Source organism: Nelumbo nucifera, chromosome 1, assembly GCF_055504915.1.
Source record: "Nelumbo nucifera cultivar China Antique chromosome 1, China Antique-T2T, whole genome shotgun sequence".
Classification (NCBI taxonomy): domain Eukaryota; kingdom Viridiplantae; phylum Streptophyta; class Magnoliopsida; order Proteales; family Nelumbonaceae; genus Nelumbo; species Nelumbo nucifera.
This window is the reverse complement of record NC_142649.1, coordinates 102878403-102897359: the sequence shown is the minus strand read 5'-3', so window position 1 is coordinate 102897359 and position 18957 is coordinate 102878403. Positions and strand designations below refer to the sequence as shown.

The window sequence follows — 18957 nt, the reverse complement described above, 5'->3', positions numbered from 1 at the left end:
TAATATTTGGTTGCGTAGAACTCAATCCCATATAAATCATTCTTTTATCCCTCATTGAACTTCCATTTCTTTAAAGATGTTAAATTGGCTACCTTTTAATAAGGGAAAATTCCCGATAGGTACCATGTACTTTAGGCCGAGTGCCAATTTAGTACCCAAACTTTAAAACGCGACAGTCTAGTACCTGAACTTTCAGAATGCGACAATCTAGTACCTGCTATTAACCAACCATTAAGTGTCATGGGAAAAGACACAAATGCCCTTCAAGTGTAACCTAATTTCTTTATCAACCATATGTTAAAAGGTGGTCCTAGGTGTTCCATTACTGGTTGATAAAGTAACAACTGTGTAACAAATGCCCTTCAAGTTAAACGCATCTCAGCACTCATAAGTCTTCGAAGGGAAAACCAGGGGTCCTTTGTTAATAGACAAAGTGGTGTGGGTACCCTTTCACATGATTGATATTCCACCTGTTAATTACCTATGAGAAAAATTAATATTCCACCTGCTAGGTGTTACTTTAAAAATTAATGTTCCATCAATGGTGTTGCCTAAGATCCTTAACCTTGATCTTCTAGTACCTATCGGGGAAATTGCCATTCTTTGCCCGTTCTCTCCACTTGTTTATCCTTGCATTCATTTTCTTAGTGAGGCTGCAATAAGCTCGCAACCTCTTCGGCATTGCATTGAACACTTGCCACCACTTTCTGTAAGCCGAGTCACTCGCAAATATACGGCATTTCCCCATATCCTAGTTACAGTCGTAGTCACTGTAACACATCCATGGCTTCAACCCCAAATAATGAACACGTACAGAGACTTCGACAGCTTCTCTCTTTCACTAGTTTTAGTCTCTTCGAAAACTTTTAGATAATTCAGTCGACGGCCACCAGTTCCACCACGTAAACACTTCATTTAGAAAGCCCTGGTCTCCTCCATTGTATTAAACCACATTTTGCTTCCTATCCATCAACTTCCTGAATGTACACTCCGATGGCTCAATCAACATGATCCCAGAATTGAAGAGAACCTGGTTGTTTCCTATGGCCAATAACTGGGGGTATCGGAAAAATTCATCGATGTTTCTGAGTGTGACCAAATTAGATTCTATGAAGATGATCTTGCCATACTCGGTAAGCTGCCATATCAGCAGCTTACTGTAGTTCCATTCATTGTAGGTAGGTATTTCTCTTGGCGTTGGGGCTTCAAATGCGATTGATTTGCTTGATCTTCCATCTGGTAGCCCGAAGGGCTCGCTGGCTTGTCTTAGTTATGGATTCGTTGGCAAGTAAGATCAAATCTTTGGTAGAGTTCGACTGAAATATGCTCTAGGCCAAGACTATGGCACCACAGATGTAAGCTTCTAAAGAGTGGAGGATTGTTACGTAAGCTTCTGAAGTTTGGATTTTAAAAACTAGGGTTTGTCGCTTCCTTTATTTTGGGCACTTGGAGGATAGCGAGCGGCGAGCCCTTTATTTTGGGCTCTTGGGTTTTCGTCATGAAATTATGGTCTGGACTGTTGAGAGATTGGGCTCTACTTCATTTTCTTGAGAAAGAAGATGATGAACAGTGTGTTTTATTTCCAAGGGTAATTTTGACATTTTCAAAAGTTTTAAATCACACATGAGGTCACGTGATATATATAACTGATGGTCCATTAACAGTAGGTACTAGATTGTCGCATTTCGAAAGATCGGGTACTAGATTGTCGCGTTTCAAAGTTCGGGTACTAAATTGGCACTCGACCTAAAGTACTGGGTACCTATCGGGAATTTTCCCTTTTAATAATTATTATTAACTTTTTTTGTGTATGTTTTGGCCTTGGGGTAGGAGGCATCTCCTTGGATTTTTTTTTTTTATGAATAACTAGAGCATTTTATTCATGAAAATCAGAAAAAAGTGGAAATATTACAAACAACCTACGGTAGGGTAGTTTCTCTTTGGACTCTTCATATGCATTCTTTGGTCCCATAGTTGTCAAGGTGACTAGGTGAGCCTGGGCGACCATATGGCGCCCAAGCGATGGAATCTATAAATGTAAAATCTATAGATTTCAGCCATATAATCATATTCATATATATTAATGATAGGTTCGTCTGTTAGAAACTGAAGTGAGAAGTGAGAACAATGACTGAATCAGTGAAGGGAGGAGTGGAGCTGATTTGAAAAAAAAAAAGGAAAAAATGTCTGAATCAGTGAAGTAGCTGAGGTGCGATGGAATTGGGCTGGGGCTTGAAGTCTTCGGTTCTCCTCCCTCTCCAATCGAACCAAAAAAACCCTTATGACATAAAGAAAAAAAAGGCTGTATACTTGGTCTTAATACTAGAATGATATCATGTAACCAGATTTATTTTAAAAGAATAAAACATCGAATAAAAATATCAATAAATTAAAAAAAACAATTTTTTAGATGAATGTAGGCGCTCGCCTAGGCACTTAGTCTATAACTCTTCCGCCACAAGTTCCAACCAGGGTGGGCTATAAATGATCGCCACTAGTTGTATTGTGAGACATCAAGGATTTCAAACCCAAGTTTTTGTGACTCAACTCTACCCTTTGTCTCTCTGAATTCTTCTTAACAACCTTTGAATCTATGCTGTTTACTTTGTGCCTTTGTGTACACTGGATCTGTTTGGCATGATATCTTTTGTCTCATTGTATCTTGTGCATAAGGCCAAATTATCTTATTATACCTTCTGATTTTATCATATATTGGGTCTATTCTTAAGTTCTGAAAGATTTATTCATTTGTAATTGTTTGTTTGTATTCCTTTGAGTCTTACCGCTCATTCATATGAAAACCTTTGTTTCTACTACCCTCATTTTAGGATGTGTCGTGTCTTGATTACTCAAGATTTCTACTGCACTCATTTTAGGATGTGTTGTGTTTTGATTACTCAAGACCCTGATTCATACAAAGCTCCCAGTCTTATAGCTATTTTTCATTTTAGTATTCTTGTTATTATAATGACACAGCTGTAATTGTATTTACTTAACAAAAATGGTAGAAATAGTCAATAACCACTGATATGAACGCCTTTGGTATTTGTTTTGATTTATAGAACCTATCTTTGGATTGTATATTACGTTGAAATTGATGCACTTAGGATTATTTTGTTTGTTCAATGAATATTAACATTATAAATTTAACAAATTTGATTGATTAGTTATACCTTTTTTATTATTATTTTAGCAACTTCTGCAGTCACATTGTTTTCTTGTAATGCATATTATTACATTTATCTATGCTTTTTTTTGTGGCTTTAGCTTCAACTTTTAGGTTTGGAAAGTACATTTCTTAACAACTTTGTAAATTACTTGCAGATATTTGAAGAATAAAATCAAACCTGAGAGCAAACATAGGTTCCACTTTTTTAATAGTTTTTTCTTTCGAAAGCTGGCTGATATGGACAAAGATCCATCTAGTGCTTCTGAAGGCAGGGCAGCTTTTCAACGTGTTCGGAAATGGACAAGGAAAGTGAATCTCTTTGAAAAAGATTACATCTTCATTCCTGTAAACTTCAAGTAAGAAATTAGTAGTGCATATCTTTTTCTTGCCATAAAAGTGATTTCAACTGTAAAAAAGTTTTGCCATTGATGTAACATATTTATTGCATCTTGATCAACAGTCTTCATTGGAGCTTGATGGTCATCTGCCATCCTGGTGAAATAGTCAATTTTAAAGGCAAGTTCATTTGAAGTTGCAATATGAATTTTAGTAAACCAAGGTTTATGCTTCATGACCTTGTTTTTCTCCCCAGATGAAGATCTTATCAAGGCCACGAAGGTACCATGCATATTGCACATGGATTCTATCAAAGGAAGTCATAAAGGCCTCAAGAATCTTGTTCAAAGGTTATCTTTCATTTTTGTTTTTGCCTTTTTCCTGTAGAGTTTGGAGCTGATCTTGGACCTTTCTCCAGATTTTTGTGATGATCTGATTCAAAATGCAGGCTTGTATGGCATTCCTTGTAGAAAATGTCTTCCCCTTGGTTGAGTGTAAGGGCTTTAGAGAATTTGGATAAAATCTTTGAGGAGCCTATAATGTTGTACACCCCCTTCCCCACCAAAAAAAAATAGAGATCCTGCTGTCTTCAAGTTATTAAGAATAATTTTTGTTTAGTTGTACCATGCTTTATACCCAAAGTATGCCCTCTCTATTAGAGTAGTTATTTGTAGATACAAGTCTACTAACTGTTGTTGGTTGGATGGATTTGGGGTTCTATAGGCATATTTCCTTGTTGCTCTGTTCCTCCCAGGTGTTAACTCCTTTCTTCTCAATATGCATGTATATGTGAGATAACGAGAAACCTTGGGACCCTCAAAAGTTACGTTTGTTCCCCATACTGAAAAGAATTTGCTTGGGATAGTTTGCCAGTAACCATGTTTATAAATTTTTTTCACTTGTAAGTTACTTAATGGAGATTAGTACAAGCCACCTATTCTTTATAAAGTAATGAATGGGAAGAAACAAAAAAATATTGAAATGGAAGATGAAAAGTAATGGAGAATTAGGGGTAAAAAGAAGATTTTGGTTTGTAATTTTGGTGTATTTTGAATATTTGATCATTGTATTTTGGTTTAGTGACTGTGTCACCTAAGAAGTTGTACCATTGTTTATTTTCAATAAATTTTCTTCTTTATTTATCTTCAAAAAAAAGTTATAAACTAAAAGCATACAACATATACACTTGTGTAGTTTTAGTCCATAATTTGGACTTCTCCAACTGACTTAAATATTTTGATAGCATTCAATTTGGGGCCCTTTTAATCATGGTATTCCAAAGTCCTTTTGGAATTTAGTATGTTGGTTCTAAAATCTAGGTTCTAAAATTCATCCTCATAAAATCCAATAAAAACTTGGATTACTTTGTTGTGATCATTCTACCAAGTCTGCTCCTAGAATCTGCTTGCATGTGGATTCTGAAATCTGACCTGGTTGTAAAATTATATTTTCTGCATTCTAAATTGGATAGAAGTGGTGATTTTATATGATGTAGGCCCTTGCTTAAAGATTAATCATCATTTATTTTTTAATTCTTAAAGCATTGTTAGAAACTTATATTCGTCATTTTTAAACTTTCATTGACAATTGTTCATTGACCTTTTCTTATCTTGAGGGAACAGCTACCTTTGGGAAGAGTGGAAAGAAAGGCAAAAGGCACTTGAAGATGTTTCAGAAAAATTCCTTAATTTGCGGTTTATTCCACTGGAGGTATTTCAGTTTACTGTTTTAGCTTCTATAGCATGTAATTACATGGATAAACAATATTTAGACTTCAAACAGTGTCCTCTTATCTGAAATTTAGTTCTGGAGATGACCATGAATGTTGAATGTGTATTTTAGTTAATCATAATTGATGCCTTGTGCCAATTATATGGGGTGAGCTATTTGAACCTTGTTCAACCATTCTGTTCTATTCAGTACCACATCTAATTGATTATTAACAGAATTTTCATTAATTATCAAAAAGCAAGCCAGAGAAGCAGGTGGCTAGAGTAACATCTTCTTCAGCTGGTCATAAGGATTTCTGGACTTGGTTGGGGCCTTCCCCCAAAGGTTTGTTTAAGAGTGGCCCTTTAGGTCTGCCATAGTTTGTTGTATCATTTCTTTTTGTTCAGCATCTTGTGTCTTTCTTTACTTTCCAAAAAAAGTATTTTATATTTATCTCTTTCTCCTTGTGCATTTTTCTCCTTTAGTCATTAAAAGGCAGCACAGTGCATGAGGCTTCCGCCAATGTGGGGTCTGGGGAGGGACAGATGTATGCAGCCTTACTCATGCAGGCTGTTTCCAAAATTTGAACCCTTGTCACCCAGGTCGCAATGGCCCATGCTCTCCTTTAGTCATTCTTTAATGAAATTTACTTAATCGAAAAGAAAAAAAAAAGGGAAAGTGTCAGCTGGCTTAGCTGAAGCCAATGGAGGCAGTGCCCACTGACCTGGGACCAAATTCTACATTTACCCCCCTTCCTCCTAAACTAAGGTTTGCTTAAAAAAGTGAGGAATAGAAGTACAAACATCCTTCTACATGAGAGAGTGTGGGAATATGATAGTCTCAACTATTGATTGGTTATTTGATGTGAGAAAATGAGGTCATGGAGGTAAATGTTATTTTTTCATGTTGTTGCTATCCTTGCATCTTCTGATGTAGCATTTAGTTCAATTCCAGAAACGGCCCATAAAGGGAGATTATACCTAGGGGTACATATACTTCTCAGCACCTAACAGTTAGTTAGCCCTTGTGGTTGATACACCATTTTAGAGGTCATTTAGAGTTTTATGGCACTGTATCCAAATTTAGTTCTTTTGACACCCAAAATGTCACACAAAATGGTGGATCAAGTGCACTTCAATGGATGCCTACAGGGCACTCATTAAATCACTATTTTGGCATTCAGGGTATTGGAGCATTTTTAGAGGATTTGTAGGGGTTCTGAAAATATGTGGGGGAATCATATTTCAATTAATTTTTCCATTGCTTGCCAATGTCACTATTTTGGCATTCAGGGTGTCACTCTTTTGACACTCAAAATGTCACACAAAATGGTGGATCAAGTGCACTTCAATGGGTGCCTACAGGGCACTCATTAAATCACTATTTTGGCATTCAGGGTATTGAAGCATTTTTAGAGGATTTGTAGGGGTTCTGAAAATATGTAGGGGATCATATTTCAATTAATTTTTCCATTGTTTGCCAATGTTGAAAGAGAATAGTTAGTCTAACTAACGTAAAAGTGTTCTATCTCTAATTTGACAAGCCAATTATGAAGTTGTTAACCCACAAGTTCCCTTTAAAGTAATGTAGACCTCTACCACAAGAGCCTTGTTTAGGTGAAAGTAAGCAGCTGCAACCTGCTCCAAGGGAAATTAAGAGACTTGGAGCCAGTATTGCATGGACTCTTCTAAATGGAGCAAATGTGTGTCAGATATGTACTGTATTCCAACATTACAGATTCTTGAAGGGCACCTTGACATATCCTTTTCCTTCATGTCTTTGCTTATTTAACATAAATGAGCATCTGATGTAATGATAATTACCATCTCTTTCCCATATTACTTTCTTAGGTAATGAAGACAACATTTTTATTTTTTTATGCCCTTTTGTGTGGTATCTGATGTTAGAATACACAAGTTTAGTAGTAGTTATTATTTTCTAGATGTGTCTCCGAGTCTATGTTTTTCATCTTGCTGAATCAGACTCCTAGACACGTTTGAGATTCCAACATCCCTGTCTATGTTCAGACAGCACTGTTGAGGCATTTTTCCTCGTGCTTGCATCTTATGCTTTGAAGATAAGGGATCCACAAACCACTTATTTTCTCAATGTAAGTATGTCTTCTTGGTTCAGGCCTTCAAGGAAATTTTCTGTCTTTATAGAAGTAATTCTTAAAGACATGCTGGATTTTCTTTGGAGATGGCACTGGTGTGCATTTAGTTCTAGGGGAAATTTTTTTATCAGTAACTGAAAATTTTATAATAAATCATAAAGAATGTATTATTTACAATACTCCATCAGCAGTGTTGTTGTTCACCCTCAATGGATGCAGCATGGGTAATCCAACCCCATATGGAGGAGTGTTCAGGAACACCAATGAAGACATTTTAACAATTTTTTTAGGCCAGAAGGCCATGGAAACTCAACCAAAGCTGAAATATTGGCAGTGCTACAGGGATTGAGGTTTGTAAAAAGGATGAATTATGTCAATGTGATAATAGAGGGAGTACTCCAGAGTGGTTGTGGGTTGGGTCTGAGATGGTGAAAGATGTCCTTGGCAGTACAATAACTTATTAAGGGAGATAAAAAGAGCTTAGAATAAATGAGGAGGTCTTAGTGCACTGTGTTTACAGGGCTGCTAATGGTTGTCAAAACAAGGGGTGGAGAGAGGGAATCTCTTTTAGGGGGATGGTAGTAACCCTTTGATGTATATATTCTGTAACCAGGCGATATCAACCTCTTGGATACCTGTCTTTTGTACTTTCTGATATTTCATTAATAACATTGCTTCATGTTACTCATAAATGTAATATTTACAATATGCAACAGCATCCCCAAACATAGCCAGTTTCCAATGCCCCCTCCCTTCTATTTACATTACATTTGAGCCCAAAACAGATGTGCCTTCTGAACCCCTTGCTTAGCCAATTTGTCAGCTAAGTAATCTGCTGATGGGAAACTGGGGAATTTTGGAAAAAAATTACAAGATATTTCATAAAGTATAAGACTCTTACATGAAAATCTTGGATGTAGTAAAGAGGTGGACTAATGATAATTAAGCAACATATAGAAATTAGAGGCATGGGTTCTAGACTTACTAAAAACATTTGTATTTGGGTTCTAGGGCAAGGCGGGCTACGTCCTCCCCTGTATCTATTTTTTTTTTACTGATCATCATTAATAAAATATTAACGTGGCCACCCCTCCACCTGGAGTAAATTTTGGGGCTATTAAAAAAAAAAATAAACATCTTGGATCTACCTCTTGGTCTCTGGGATAGGAGTCCACAAGTAGCAGATATGATGTAATTCTTCCTGTGCTGATCATCTAGGACATGGGGACTTAATGAGGGTGTAGTTTTTCCTCCTTCAGGATCTCAGGTTCTCCCTCATGGTTTTTGATCGGATTAGTTATCATATAGGATTCTCATATTGCCATTAGTTGGATGTCTAACTCTTAAGGAGGCCCTTGGTGACTAGCCATCATATAAGAGCCTGAGCATCAAAGCTCACTCCATTCTTTTGGATCCTTGACATCTGCCATATAAATGATTAGCATATTTTCTTAAACGTGAGTTGGCAATCCTAGTATTGGGTTCTTCCTTACTGGCACAAGTTCCAATTTTTGTATTGCATAGGATTTCCCCTTTTCTGTGGTCTCTTTTAGATTCATGGTTTTGCATTCATGCTGAAACATGTTGGCAGAGCCCCAGCTGAAACTTCCTTTCCTTACCTTCCCTTTCCTTTCCATTTTTTCCTTTTTTCTTTCTTTCTGTCTTTTTGTATGAGCTGTGCATGAGGTGTACTAGCATGCCTCATGCAAAATTCATGTGAGGCAAACGCCTGTTGCACCTGAGGTGTATGCCTCATAGGTATTAATGCCTCCAGCATATACCTCAATGCATTTTGGGGGCATCTTGCCTGGAGGAGGTGCACCTCCAGGTGTACGTTTCCCACACCTTTTAAAACACTGAGTGAAAGTAAACTTTGATGGCTGCAACATTGGTAACATTGGTCTTTCCAGAGTAGGGGGAGTTATCAGGGACTATTCAGGTTTAATTATTGTCTTATTCTCAGGACCAATAGGCATGGGTGACCGCAGAATAGCTGAAGTACATACTGTGCTCCAAGGATTAAAATTATACAAGTCACCGAATTTGAGAAATGCAGTAGTGGAAGTTGATTACATGGTGTAATAGTAAAATCTAGGGCTGACAAGTGTGAGAATGCAAGTTCAAGTCTGAGAGAAGCCACTTGAGCAAAAATAAAGTCAAAGATTAAGTCTGTATCCTGTTCACTCCTCCCAAGACCCCAGATAGCTAGGACCAACATTGGCTGATGACCTGTTCTAGTAGTGGAAGGTGATTCCAGAACAGTGGTCAAATGGTTTAAAGTTGGAAGTTGAAGGGACCTGGAAGCACTGGCAAATTATAAGTTAAGCAATTGGTCATGGAGGTAAGGTGTGTTGGTTATGGACTATGGTCACATAGAGCAGATAACAGAATTTTTGACTCACTTTCTAAATGAGGGGTTAACAGGGAACAATTGTTTTGGGGGGGCTACTTTCTAGTTTCAACTTTCAAGTTGTATTTATAAACATGGGGTTAGGTAGCTTTGTCTATTCTAACTGCTAAGAACCCTCAACTATTGTACATATTATAGTTCTTTTCCATAATCAACAAAACTTACTGCTATATATATATATATAGCAATTATGAGGTAAAAATGCATCTTTTTTGAAGCTTTCTATGTTTCATCTTTTTTATAATGATTTATGACATTCTAGCTGATTCTTGTTGGTATTTACATGTTACCTTCTCAAATTTTCAATGTATTTCCAGCTGCCACAGCAGGAAAATTCATTTGATTGTGGCTTGTTCCTGCTCCACTATGTGGAACTGTTTTTGGAGGACGCTCCAGTCAACTTTAACCCTTTCAGGATAACAAGGTTCTCCAGCTTTGTAAGTAAACTCTTTATTCTGCAAATACACTTGAAGGATTTTTTTTTTCTAAATTTGTTATCATATCTTGGTTTCAGAGTTTCAGTAGTTGTCATGCATTGGTCTAGTTTCACTTCTTATGGTTTGGTATCTACTTTATATAGGAAAAACTGAGCTAATGTAAATAGCACTTTGGGTGGAAAGGCTAGTTCTGTACTTCTCTTAGGGTGCATGGCATTTTTTTATATAAAATTATAAATCACTTTTTTATAAGATCTAATGAATATCTTACATGTATTTTCAGTCTAAGGGAATAGGATTAAGTTTTACACCATGACCTCTTAGCATTTAACATTACCTTTCTCCTCCTGGGCTTTGGTTTACCATCTAAAATTTATTAGCCACCCTCAAATAACTGTTGTAATGTAGAGTTTAATAATTTTTTACTTTTTTTGAAAAGTGTAGAGACGCAAAAAGGTGGAGGGTGGTTACCTGTCAAAAAAAAAGGTGGAGTGTGGTTAGCCTACAACTCAATGATCGAGTGACCCAATATATCTTTCCTACATATTAGGAGAGGTAGTAGACATTACATAAACCCTGGTGTCACAGGGGTAATCGTTGGGGCTTCGTGCGGCACTCGAAATGGGCGAGTAAGCCTACGCAACAAAGCAAACACACACAAAAAGGCAACAAGATGGCACACGAATTAGCAAAAGGCTATTTGTATTGCATTAATCAGTGGTAAGCACAAGCACACAGTACAGTGTCGAGGGGATCTCGTGCTTAACCTTTACATGCTTATGAGCTCACTCGACTACCTACCTCCCCTCAAAGAGTACGTTAAGCTTTTGGGGGAGTGACAATAAGAAACATCAAAAAGGTGAAAAAGCATACTACAGTATTACAATAATGCCATTGGCAATCCCCCATACAAAAGTACATGCATAGCCCACCCATGACACACACTTAGACGCTGGAGTGGCGGCTGTAGGCACGGTGGTTGGCACTTGATGGCGCGGCGAAGAGAACACTTGTTACAGTCTCCCCCACTCAATTTAGTCTTCGTCCTCGAAGACTAGCTTCTGCTTGAGGCTTGAACTTGTTGTTGGTGAAGGAAGGTTCTTCGACTGCTCCACGAACCGAGTTTCTTCCAAGGCCCAGATAGTAGGTTGGGTAGATTGCTAGTGGATGTTCTTGATGGTGGGAAAACTTATGGCTAGTCCCTAAGTTAAGTCCCTGCTTGGCTGCTTCAAGGTAGGACTTTGACTTGTTCCTGATGGTGGTAGGAAAGTTGGTGGCCAAGGCTGGGTCAAAATGGTGTTTTGGATTGTTAGGGTGTTGGTTCCCATGCATTTTTCCCCAAGGGTGACTCACAAGGGTACTACGGGATTCATCTTGAGGGATGATGTGAATGTGGTCCCTAAATGGCTCGGGTGGCACTCGCTCTCCCCTGTGGTTGTGGTAGTAGGTGTGGGCAAAGTTTGACACGGCCTTGGGTCTTCTGTTGGGCCCACCAGTTGTGGGTGTGTGCGGCTTCTACTACAAAGGTGGCTTTCGCTGCTGTTGTTGTGGCGGCACTGGCACTGGTGCTAACTTCTTCCCGGAGTTGCTGCGATCACTTCTGGTTGCAATGGTGGTTGTTGTAGATCTCTCTGCCATCAATGGTGGAGGGTGGTGTTGGAGTTGCAAGGCAGAGACGTGCTTCTTCTTGGTGCTGGCGGTGGCGATCATGTTAACCATGCAAGGTGACTGCTCGTCCAAGATCATCAGGGTGTCGAGGTGAGGCGCCGGTGCTGCTTTTGCCTGTACCATGAAGTCCATTCCAAGGACAATATCAAAATCATCTATGTGGACGGCAGAGAGGTCAATCTCTTCATCCCAGGTGTCGAGTTGTAGTCTTACTCGGCGAGCCATGCCTTCAGTAGGTTTGGCACTTGTGTTAACTGCTTTGAGCCAGCTAGGCTCTTTGGAGACGGCCAAATTAAGTCTCTTGGCCTCTGCAATGGATATGAAGTTGTGAGTGGCCCCTGTGTCAACTAGGGCCCTGGTTGGCCTCCCGCCAATGGTTACATCAACATACCTCAGTCCTCTCTTGACTGAGGAGGGCTGTTTGGAGGTAGCCCCTTTCTTCATCATGGCATTGAAAAGTTGGAGGGCGCCCACTCTTGGCGCATGGGTACTCCGTTCTCCATCACTCTGCTCATCATCACTTGGCTTGGCAATGAGGGCATTCAGCTTTGCTCGCTTTGGGCAATTCCTGGTGAAGTGCTCCTCCCCACAAATGTAGCAAATGGGAGGATGGCTGGGTCTCCCTTGATATCTGTTGTTGTAGTAGCTTTGACTTCCTTGGGGCTGCTTCCCTTTGTGGTACTCGACTGGTTTGTGGTTGAAGGGTGGCTTCTCCTTCGGGGGACTTGGTTGTCTATCTCCCCCACTTGAATGTGTGGTACGCGGGCTGGCTGGTCTGCTTCCTTCGTCATCCGATAATCTCCGTTCAATAAGTTGTTCAGCCACGGCCATGGCGGAGGCAAGGTCCTGAACATTGCGTCGTTGGAGCTCAAGCTCGGCCCAAGGCTTTAGGCCATCCATGAAGTTGAACAATAAGTCCTTGTCTGACATGTCGGTGACTTCTAATGTGAGGGCTGAAAACTCTGACATAGTCATGGAGGGAGTCGCCGTGCTTGAGAGTCTTCATCTTGCGACGAGCGAGGTATTCCACGTTCTCTGGGTAGAACTGGCTCTTCAGCTCTCTTTTAAAGTCAGCCCAGGTACGGATAACACACGTACCACGTTCTATATCAACACACCTTCTGCGCCACCACAACATAGCGACATCAGTCAAATACATAGTAGCAGTGCGGACCTGAGTCATTTCATCAGTCACATTGGCGGCGGTAAGGTACTGTTCCATTTGCCACAGGAAGTTGTCGAGCTCTCGTGCATTGCGGGTACCCGAATAGGGAGTTGGCTCCCTAATCTTGATGTGGGAGGGAGTATGTGCAAAGGAAGTGCTGGCTGGATTAGCGACGACCCTCTTCAAGATTGCACATTCTGCTTTGAGCTCCTCTAATTGAGCTTGGGTGTCGGAGGAGGCACATGCGGCGGACTTCAGTGAGGCCCACTCCGCTCTCATTTCATCTAGTTGGGCTTGGACGACCATTGATGTGGAGGTGCTTCTTCTCCACATTGCCCACTCGTTCTTCATCTCATCGAGCTGGGCTTGAAAACTGTCAAGCCTGTCTTGGACCTGCGAGTTGGAGCTTGCTTCTTGTTGGCGCGCAGTGCTGCAGATTTGCTTGAGCGTGCCATTGATTATGTCTCGGACATCGTCCACGACTCCACTCAAGCGACCTTCAATCTCGACTAGTGTGTTGTCCATGGCTTCCATGTTTTGATGCAGCTCGTCTATTGAGTCTTGCATCTCACCTACGGTGGCTTCGCAACGCAGCATGCGCAACTCAACGGCTGCATGCTTGTTGGAAGATTTCTCACGTTTGCTGGTCTTCGGTTCCTTGTCCTTGCCGATGTCGTTGGCGGGCGCATCATCAGCCTCATGGGATGTGGAGAGTGCATGCTCGATTTCCTCCACGATGTCCCTGTTGTGCTTCATGCTGTAACTCGCGTTGCAGGTCGAATGGCTTAAAAGGAGCTCCTGCTCTGATACCAACTGTCACGGGGGTAATCGTTGGGGCCCCGTGCGACACTCGAAATGGGCGAGTAAGCCTATGCAACAAAGCAAACACACACAAAAAGGCAACAAGATGGCACACGAATTAGCAAAAGGCTATTTGTATTGCATTAATCAGTGGTAAGCACAAGCACACAGTACAGTGTCGAGGGGATCTCGTGCTTAACCTTTACACGCTTATGAGCTCACTCGACTACCTACCGCCCCTCAAAGAGTACGTTAAGCTTTTGGGGGAGTGACAATAAGAAACATCAAAAAGGTGAAAAAGCATACTACAGTATTACAATAATGCCATTGGCAATCCCCCATACAAAAGTACATGCATAGCCCACCCATGACACACACTTGGATGGCGCGGGTGGGCTATGCATGGTGGTTGGCACTTGATGGCGCGGCGAAGAGAACACTTGTTACACTGGGGCGGAATTATGTTAATCTTGAACATGGTCTTCTCTCATTAATCATGAAATATACTTGTATACAAGTTACTTTTTGCAGTTCATATCTAATACAATTGCCTTTCCTAGAAAAATCTTTTGAGCATGTACATAATAAACATTTATGTTAAGAATTGCATACAATCTCCATTCCAGTCACTTCCAGACAAATCCACATAATTCCCTCTAAATTTGTCCACCACATCCTCCAAGGATAATAAGCAGCCCAAAAAATGAAATTAATCAATTCCTTTATCTGTGCCTTGGAGAGGGGATACATCAGTAATTTCATTTTGATGTGGGACTTAAAGTTTCTTTATCAATATTGACTGTTTATTTGGCTGTCTGCCTTGTTTTTTTATTGTTATATATATTTATGTTGGTGAGCTGCCTTTTTCAGCTTAGCATGGACTGGTTTCCACCTTCCGAGGCTTCTCTCAAGCGCGCACATATCCAGAAACTGATTCATGAAATCCTTGATGATCAGTCTCAGAAAGCACCTTCAACTTTTTGTGGTGATGAGCATCAATCCTTCAAGTTCATCGAAAAAAATGACACTGAAAATACAATGGAATTTGTCACTGAGAAACACAGTCCAGCAAAGACATTTCATGGTAATTCATCTTGTTCCACTGCTGAACAAGGAATTGAAATCAAGTTGTTGGCTTCGCCATCTCTTGGTGGTGTTCAATGCAGCAAAGATTCAGGATTAGTTTTCAGGGAGTTGTTTGAGCCAGGAGCTATCTCTGGATCATATCCTGGTGGACAATATCGACCTCTTGATCAGATGGACGCTTTTCAGAGGTTCAAATCTTCTATGCCGTCAATAGAGGTATGTAGTATTTCTTAATATCACCAAAAATTTCTAGTTAATTGACTTATCTAGTCAACATTTGTGAGCATGACTGGCTTGACATTGTGAAAGAGGGGCAGAACACTATGAATGTGCAAGCTTCCCTTTCCCTATTTTAAAGAAAAAATAATGAATTCCTCATTGAAGTTTGGAGAAGAAGATTGCTGGATGCAGTCTTGTCCCATCAGAACTCCTGGCTGAGATATCCAGTACAGCTCAGTTTGGTTGCTTTTAATTAGTCCTGGTGCAAAAACAAAATAGCAGTGGTGTTACAGCTCACCGGCGAGTACCCTTCATGGAAATCCTAACCGCCGTCCAAGTTGTTGCTGTGCTTTTGAGACTCGTAAGTCATAAGCAGTGGTGCACCAAAAAGAGGTTCTGATTTACTGCCAAGCTCTGCATGCCAAGTGCACCACTGTGTCATAAGGTCCTTAGGGAAACCAGTTATTCATGCAGGCTCACACAGTGTGGCTAGCCAAATCACCTTGAGTAATCACAATGTTGACAGTCTTCTTACAAAAAGGCAGAGCTTTCAAATTCATCCTTAAATCTAGTGGCTCTGGCAACATATAACTCAGTTTTTATTAGCTTTACTTGGGTATACTGAGACAAGATTTTGATTTAACTTTTCCTGGGATTATGAAAAATATTTCCTTCTGTGTGAAGAGAAAAAAATCATAATATTTGATGAAGTATCTTTTAGGAAATTTAAATGACTGATATTTTTCCATTCCATTTTGGGTTTGGAAACAGGAGGATGCTGAAACTGGCAAACAGTTTATGTATGCACCATCAGGTGAAGCTTGTCACCCACTGGCAGGAATGACAAATGAAGCTTGTTCAACCTCATATTTCTCAAAAGATTTTGAAACATCAGAGACACTTTGGAACCCAAGAATCTGCATGGAATTGGATGAAGAGGAAGATGGAGGCTCATCCCCTGATTCTTCTGGTTGTGTATCACAATATTCATCAGAAATAGGTGTGGATGATGAGCATTGTCAAATTAGGGATTTTGTTGGTCTAAATCAGCCAGAGGGGACAGAAGTAGAGAGGCCAAGATCAGTCTCACCAGAAAACATTGGGTGTGTCACAGGAAGCCCAGGTTCAGACTCTAGTGGGAGGTTGGAGGCTTGTGTTGTTGAGGATGGGAGGTTGGAGGCTTGTGTTGTTGAGGATTCTCAAGAGGTGGTGGATAGAATGGATGATAGCTATGAGAGCAAAGGATCCCTCCCCTGCCAAGAAAATCCCCTTGACCCACCCCACCAAGAGGTTGCGTCAGCTGAACAACTGGGTTTCATAGGCAATGATGTTGAAACGAGTGCTGATGATTCAGATTCAAATGAAAAGCAATCTGCAAAAAGGCCTAGGCTCATGCTTCCCGTCGAAGAGGAACGGTGATGATCAAGTTACCTGTCTCGTTTAGCATTCATGATAAAAGTCCAAGGTTCCTTTGTTAATTGTTGGGGGTTTGGCATTCTAGATTTCTGGTGGGGTCATTGATATGCCGTCTTGTGAGTTATCTGGTGCGGCTCTATGTTGAGAAGGGTCGGAGGGAGTTAGTCATAAGATATTAAAATGGCTAATTAGGTTAAAAAAATAGACAGAAGCAGTTGCGTGTGTAGCATTTGCACTTTGAAGTTGTAGGGTGGGGGGGGGGTAATATTTCTTGTACAGTTTTATTCAGTGGGCCACTGTAATTTCGTCTTTTTACATACATTCCTTGAATATTGATCCAGTCACACTTTCGAGCCGGGGGCTACTTCTCTTTCGAATCAGCTGGGTGAACAGAGAGAGAGAGAGAGAGAGCCCTAGTGAGTAGTCACTGTCTCGGGCCTCTCGGCTGTCGAACGTGGACAGCCAAAGTTTTTTATCGATTCTGATAACTAAACTGGCCACCTGTCCCATGAAAGAACCAAGACTAAATCATTAAGGGGGTGTTCGACAGCAAAAACAAAACCAACCATGTGGTCGAGCGAGGGGCCTATATTGCAAAATTATGGCTGTACCGATTCTGCTATTAACGAATTAAACCAGGAGGCACATCATACGTTTATGTTTATGCTACCTGACGAGCAACATGCATGTCTACTCGTTGCTTTTCACCCCTCTGTTCCAATAACCAATTTAATAGAAAGTAGAAACTCAATCTGCGTTCAAAAGTGTTTTCATGGGTGAACAGTTTTTTGCTTTTTAGCTGACAGGACAAAAAATAGGCCTATGATAATAGTTGAGATGGTCACTTGCCTCTCTCCATGAAAGGAGGCACGGGATCAAATCCATATATAATTAAAGAGTCTGGATCTTCCACTCACAATGCTCCCAAAAGCTTACCGAGAAGACAAAGGTTTGGATCTGTTCCCAATGCACGGTTATAATGTCCTGTGGCTACGTGTGGGTAGCGTCTATTGGTAGGAGAGAAGATGAGTTGATCCAAGTTGAAGATTAGATTATTTGAGCTCAGCACGGAAGAAAAGCCCAATGCTCAGCACACTAGGTTATAAGATAAGATACAACTATTATACTACTTCTACTTGACCAGTAAGAAAGAGTTGTAAAAATAACTGAAACTCTTGTGTGTACCGTAACCCTCTCTTTGGCTACTGGCCATCCATTCCTAATCTAGAGAGAAGTTTATCAGTGTTATACTTAGTAGATGACTAGAAGACACTATGGGGGATTTGGGCACAAATTTTAAAGGAAAAATGGTGTCAAGAACTTTGGATGTTATGAACCTTAATCAATTGGTTATGATTGATGAAAAACAACCTCTTTATTCTATGCAAGGAAAAAAGTGGTGATTTGGTTGGTTACGCAAGCTATTCCTGCTTATTGAGTGATTAAAAATGGATTATAGCTAATAAGGGCAACTTTTGGGCCCTAATATCAATAAAAATAATGCTTTTAATATAATTTCTAAAATAGGTTAATTTAAAAAAATATATATATCAAAGGCAAAAACATTGTTCATCTTCTTCCTCCTACAAACCATCCATCAGCACCGCCGCCTCTGACAACCTCCAGCAACGCCTCCACCCACCACCGCTTCAGTCGTGCGAATCTCAATGACTATCATATCAATGCTGTCATTGCCACCTCTCCCTCTGCCCACCTCTGCCTCAGCTATGTGAATCTAAATGACTCATCCACCAATGTTGTCGTTGCTGCCTCTGCCTCCGCCCACCTTTGCCCCAGCCTTGCAAATCTCAATGACTACCATCCACTAGCATCATCGTCGTCGCTACCTCTACCTCTGCCCAGCTTCGTTAATGTCAATCAGACGACATGAGGTGGCCAGCAGCGTTGTCAAAGGTGGGCGAAGGCATTGCTAGAGGCGGCGTTGGAGGATGGTGGTCATTGAAGTTTGTAGGGGCTAGTGGTTTGGAAGAGGAAGAAGATGACTAGTGTTTTTGCCCTTATTTGATATATTTTTTAAAAAGTTAATCTATTTTAGAAATTATATTAAAAATAAATATTTTTATTGATATTAAGACCCAAAAGTTGCTCTTATCAGTTATAATCCCAACAAATCCCTGAAAAGACAATTAAGGAAATGGAAAAAACTCAGAGAGAGTTTTGGTGCAATGAGGGAGAAGGTAGGACTTAGGAGAAAATTGAAGTGAGCCAATTGGAAGAATATCTATCTATCTAGAACTATAGAAGGTTTATGATTAAAAAGAATGGGATCAATGAACAAAGCTCTAAATTAAAAATTAGCACGAAGGTTTATCAATGAAAAGAATAACCTTTGGGTCAAGTTGTTGGAAAGTAAATACCTTCCCAATTCCCATTGTGTTGTCAAGAAGAATTTCAACATTTTTTGAT

At 40.2% G+C, this 18957-nt stretch overlaps 1 protein-coding gene and 1 pseudogene across 1 annotated transcript in view; one reads left to right on the top strand and one right to left on the bottom strand.

The window, feature by feature from the left end:
* The window catches only part of LOC104611913 (O-fucosyltransferase 31-like), a 64892-nt gene that overhangs the window by 31179 nt on the left and 14756 nt on the right, over positions 1-18957 (top strand). The window contains exons 10-15 of the mRNA XM_088890770.1: positions 3325-3525; positions 3630-3685; positions 3762-3855; positions 5128-5215; positions 10056-10175; positions 14680-15111. Coding sequence (XP_088746896.1) covers positions 3325-3525; positions 3630-3685; positions 3762-3855; positions 5128-5215; positions 10056-10175; positions 14680-15111 — 991 coding nt within the window. The remainder of the gene's footprint in view (positions 1-3324; positions 3526-3629; positions 3686-3761; positions 3856-5127; positions 5216-10055; positions 10176-14679; positions 15112-18957) is intronic.
* LOC148803642 (putative UDP-glucuronate:xylan alpha-glucuronosyltransferase 4) lies at positions 539-2790 on the bottom strand (annotated as a pseudogene).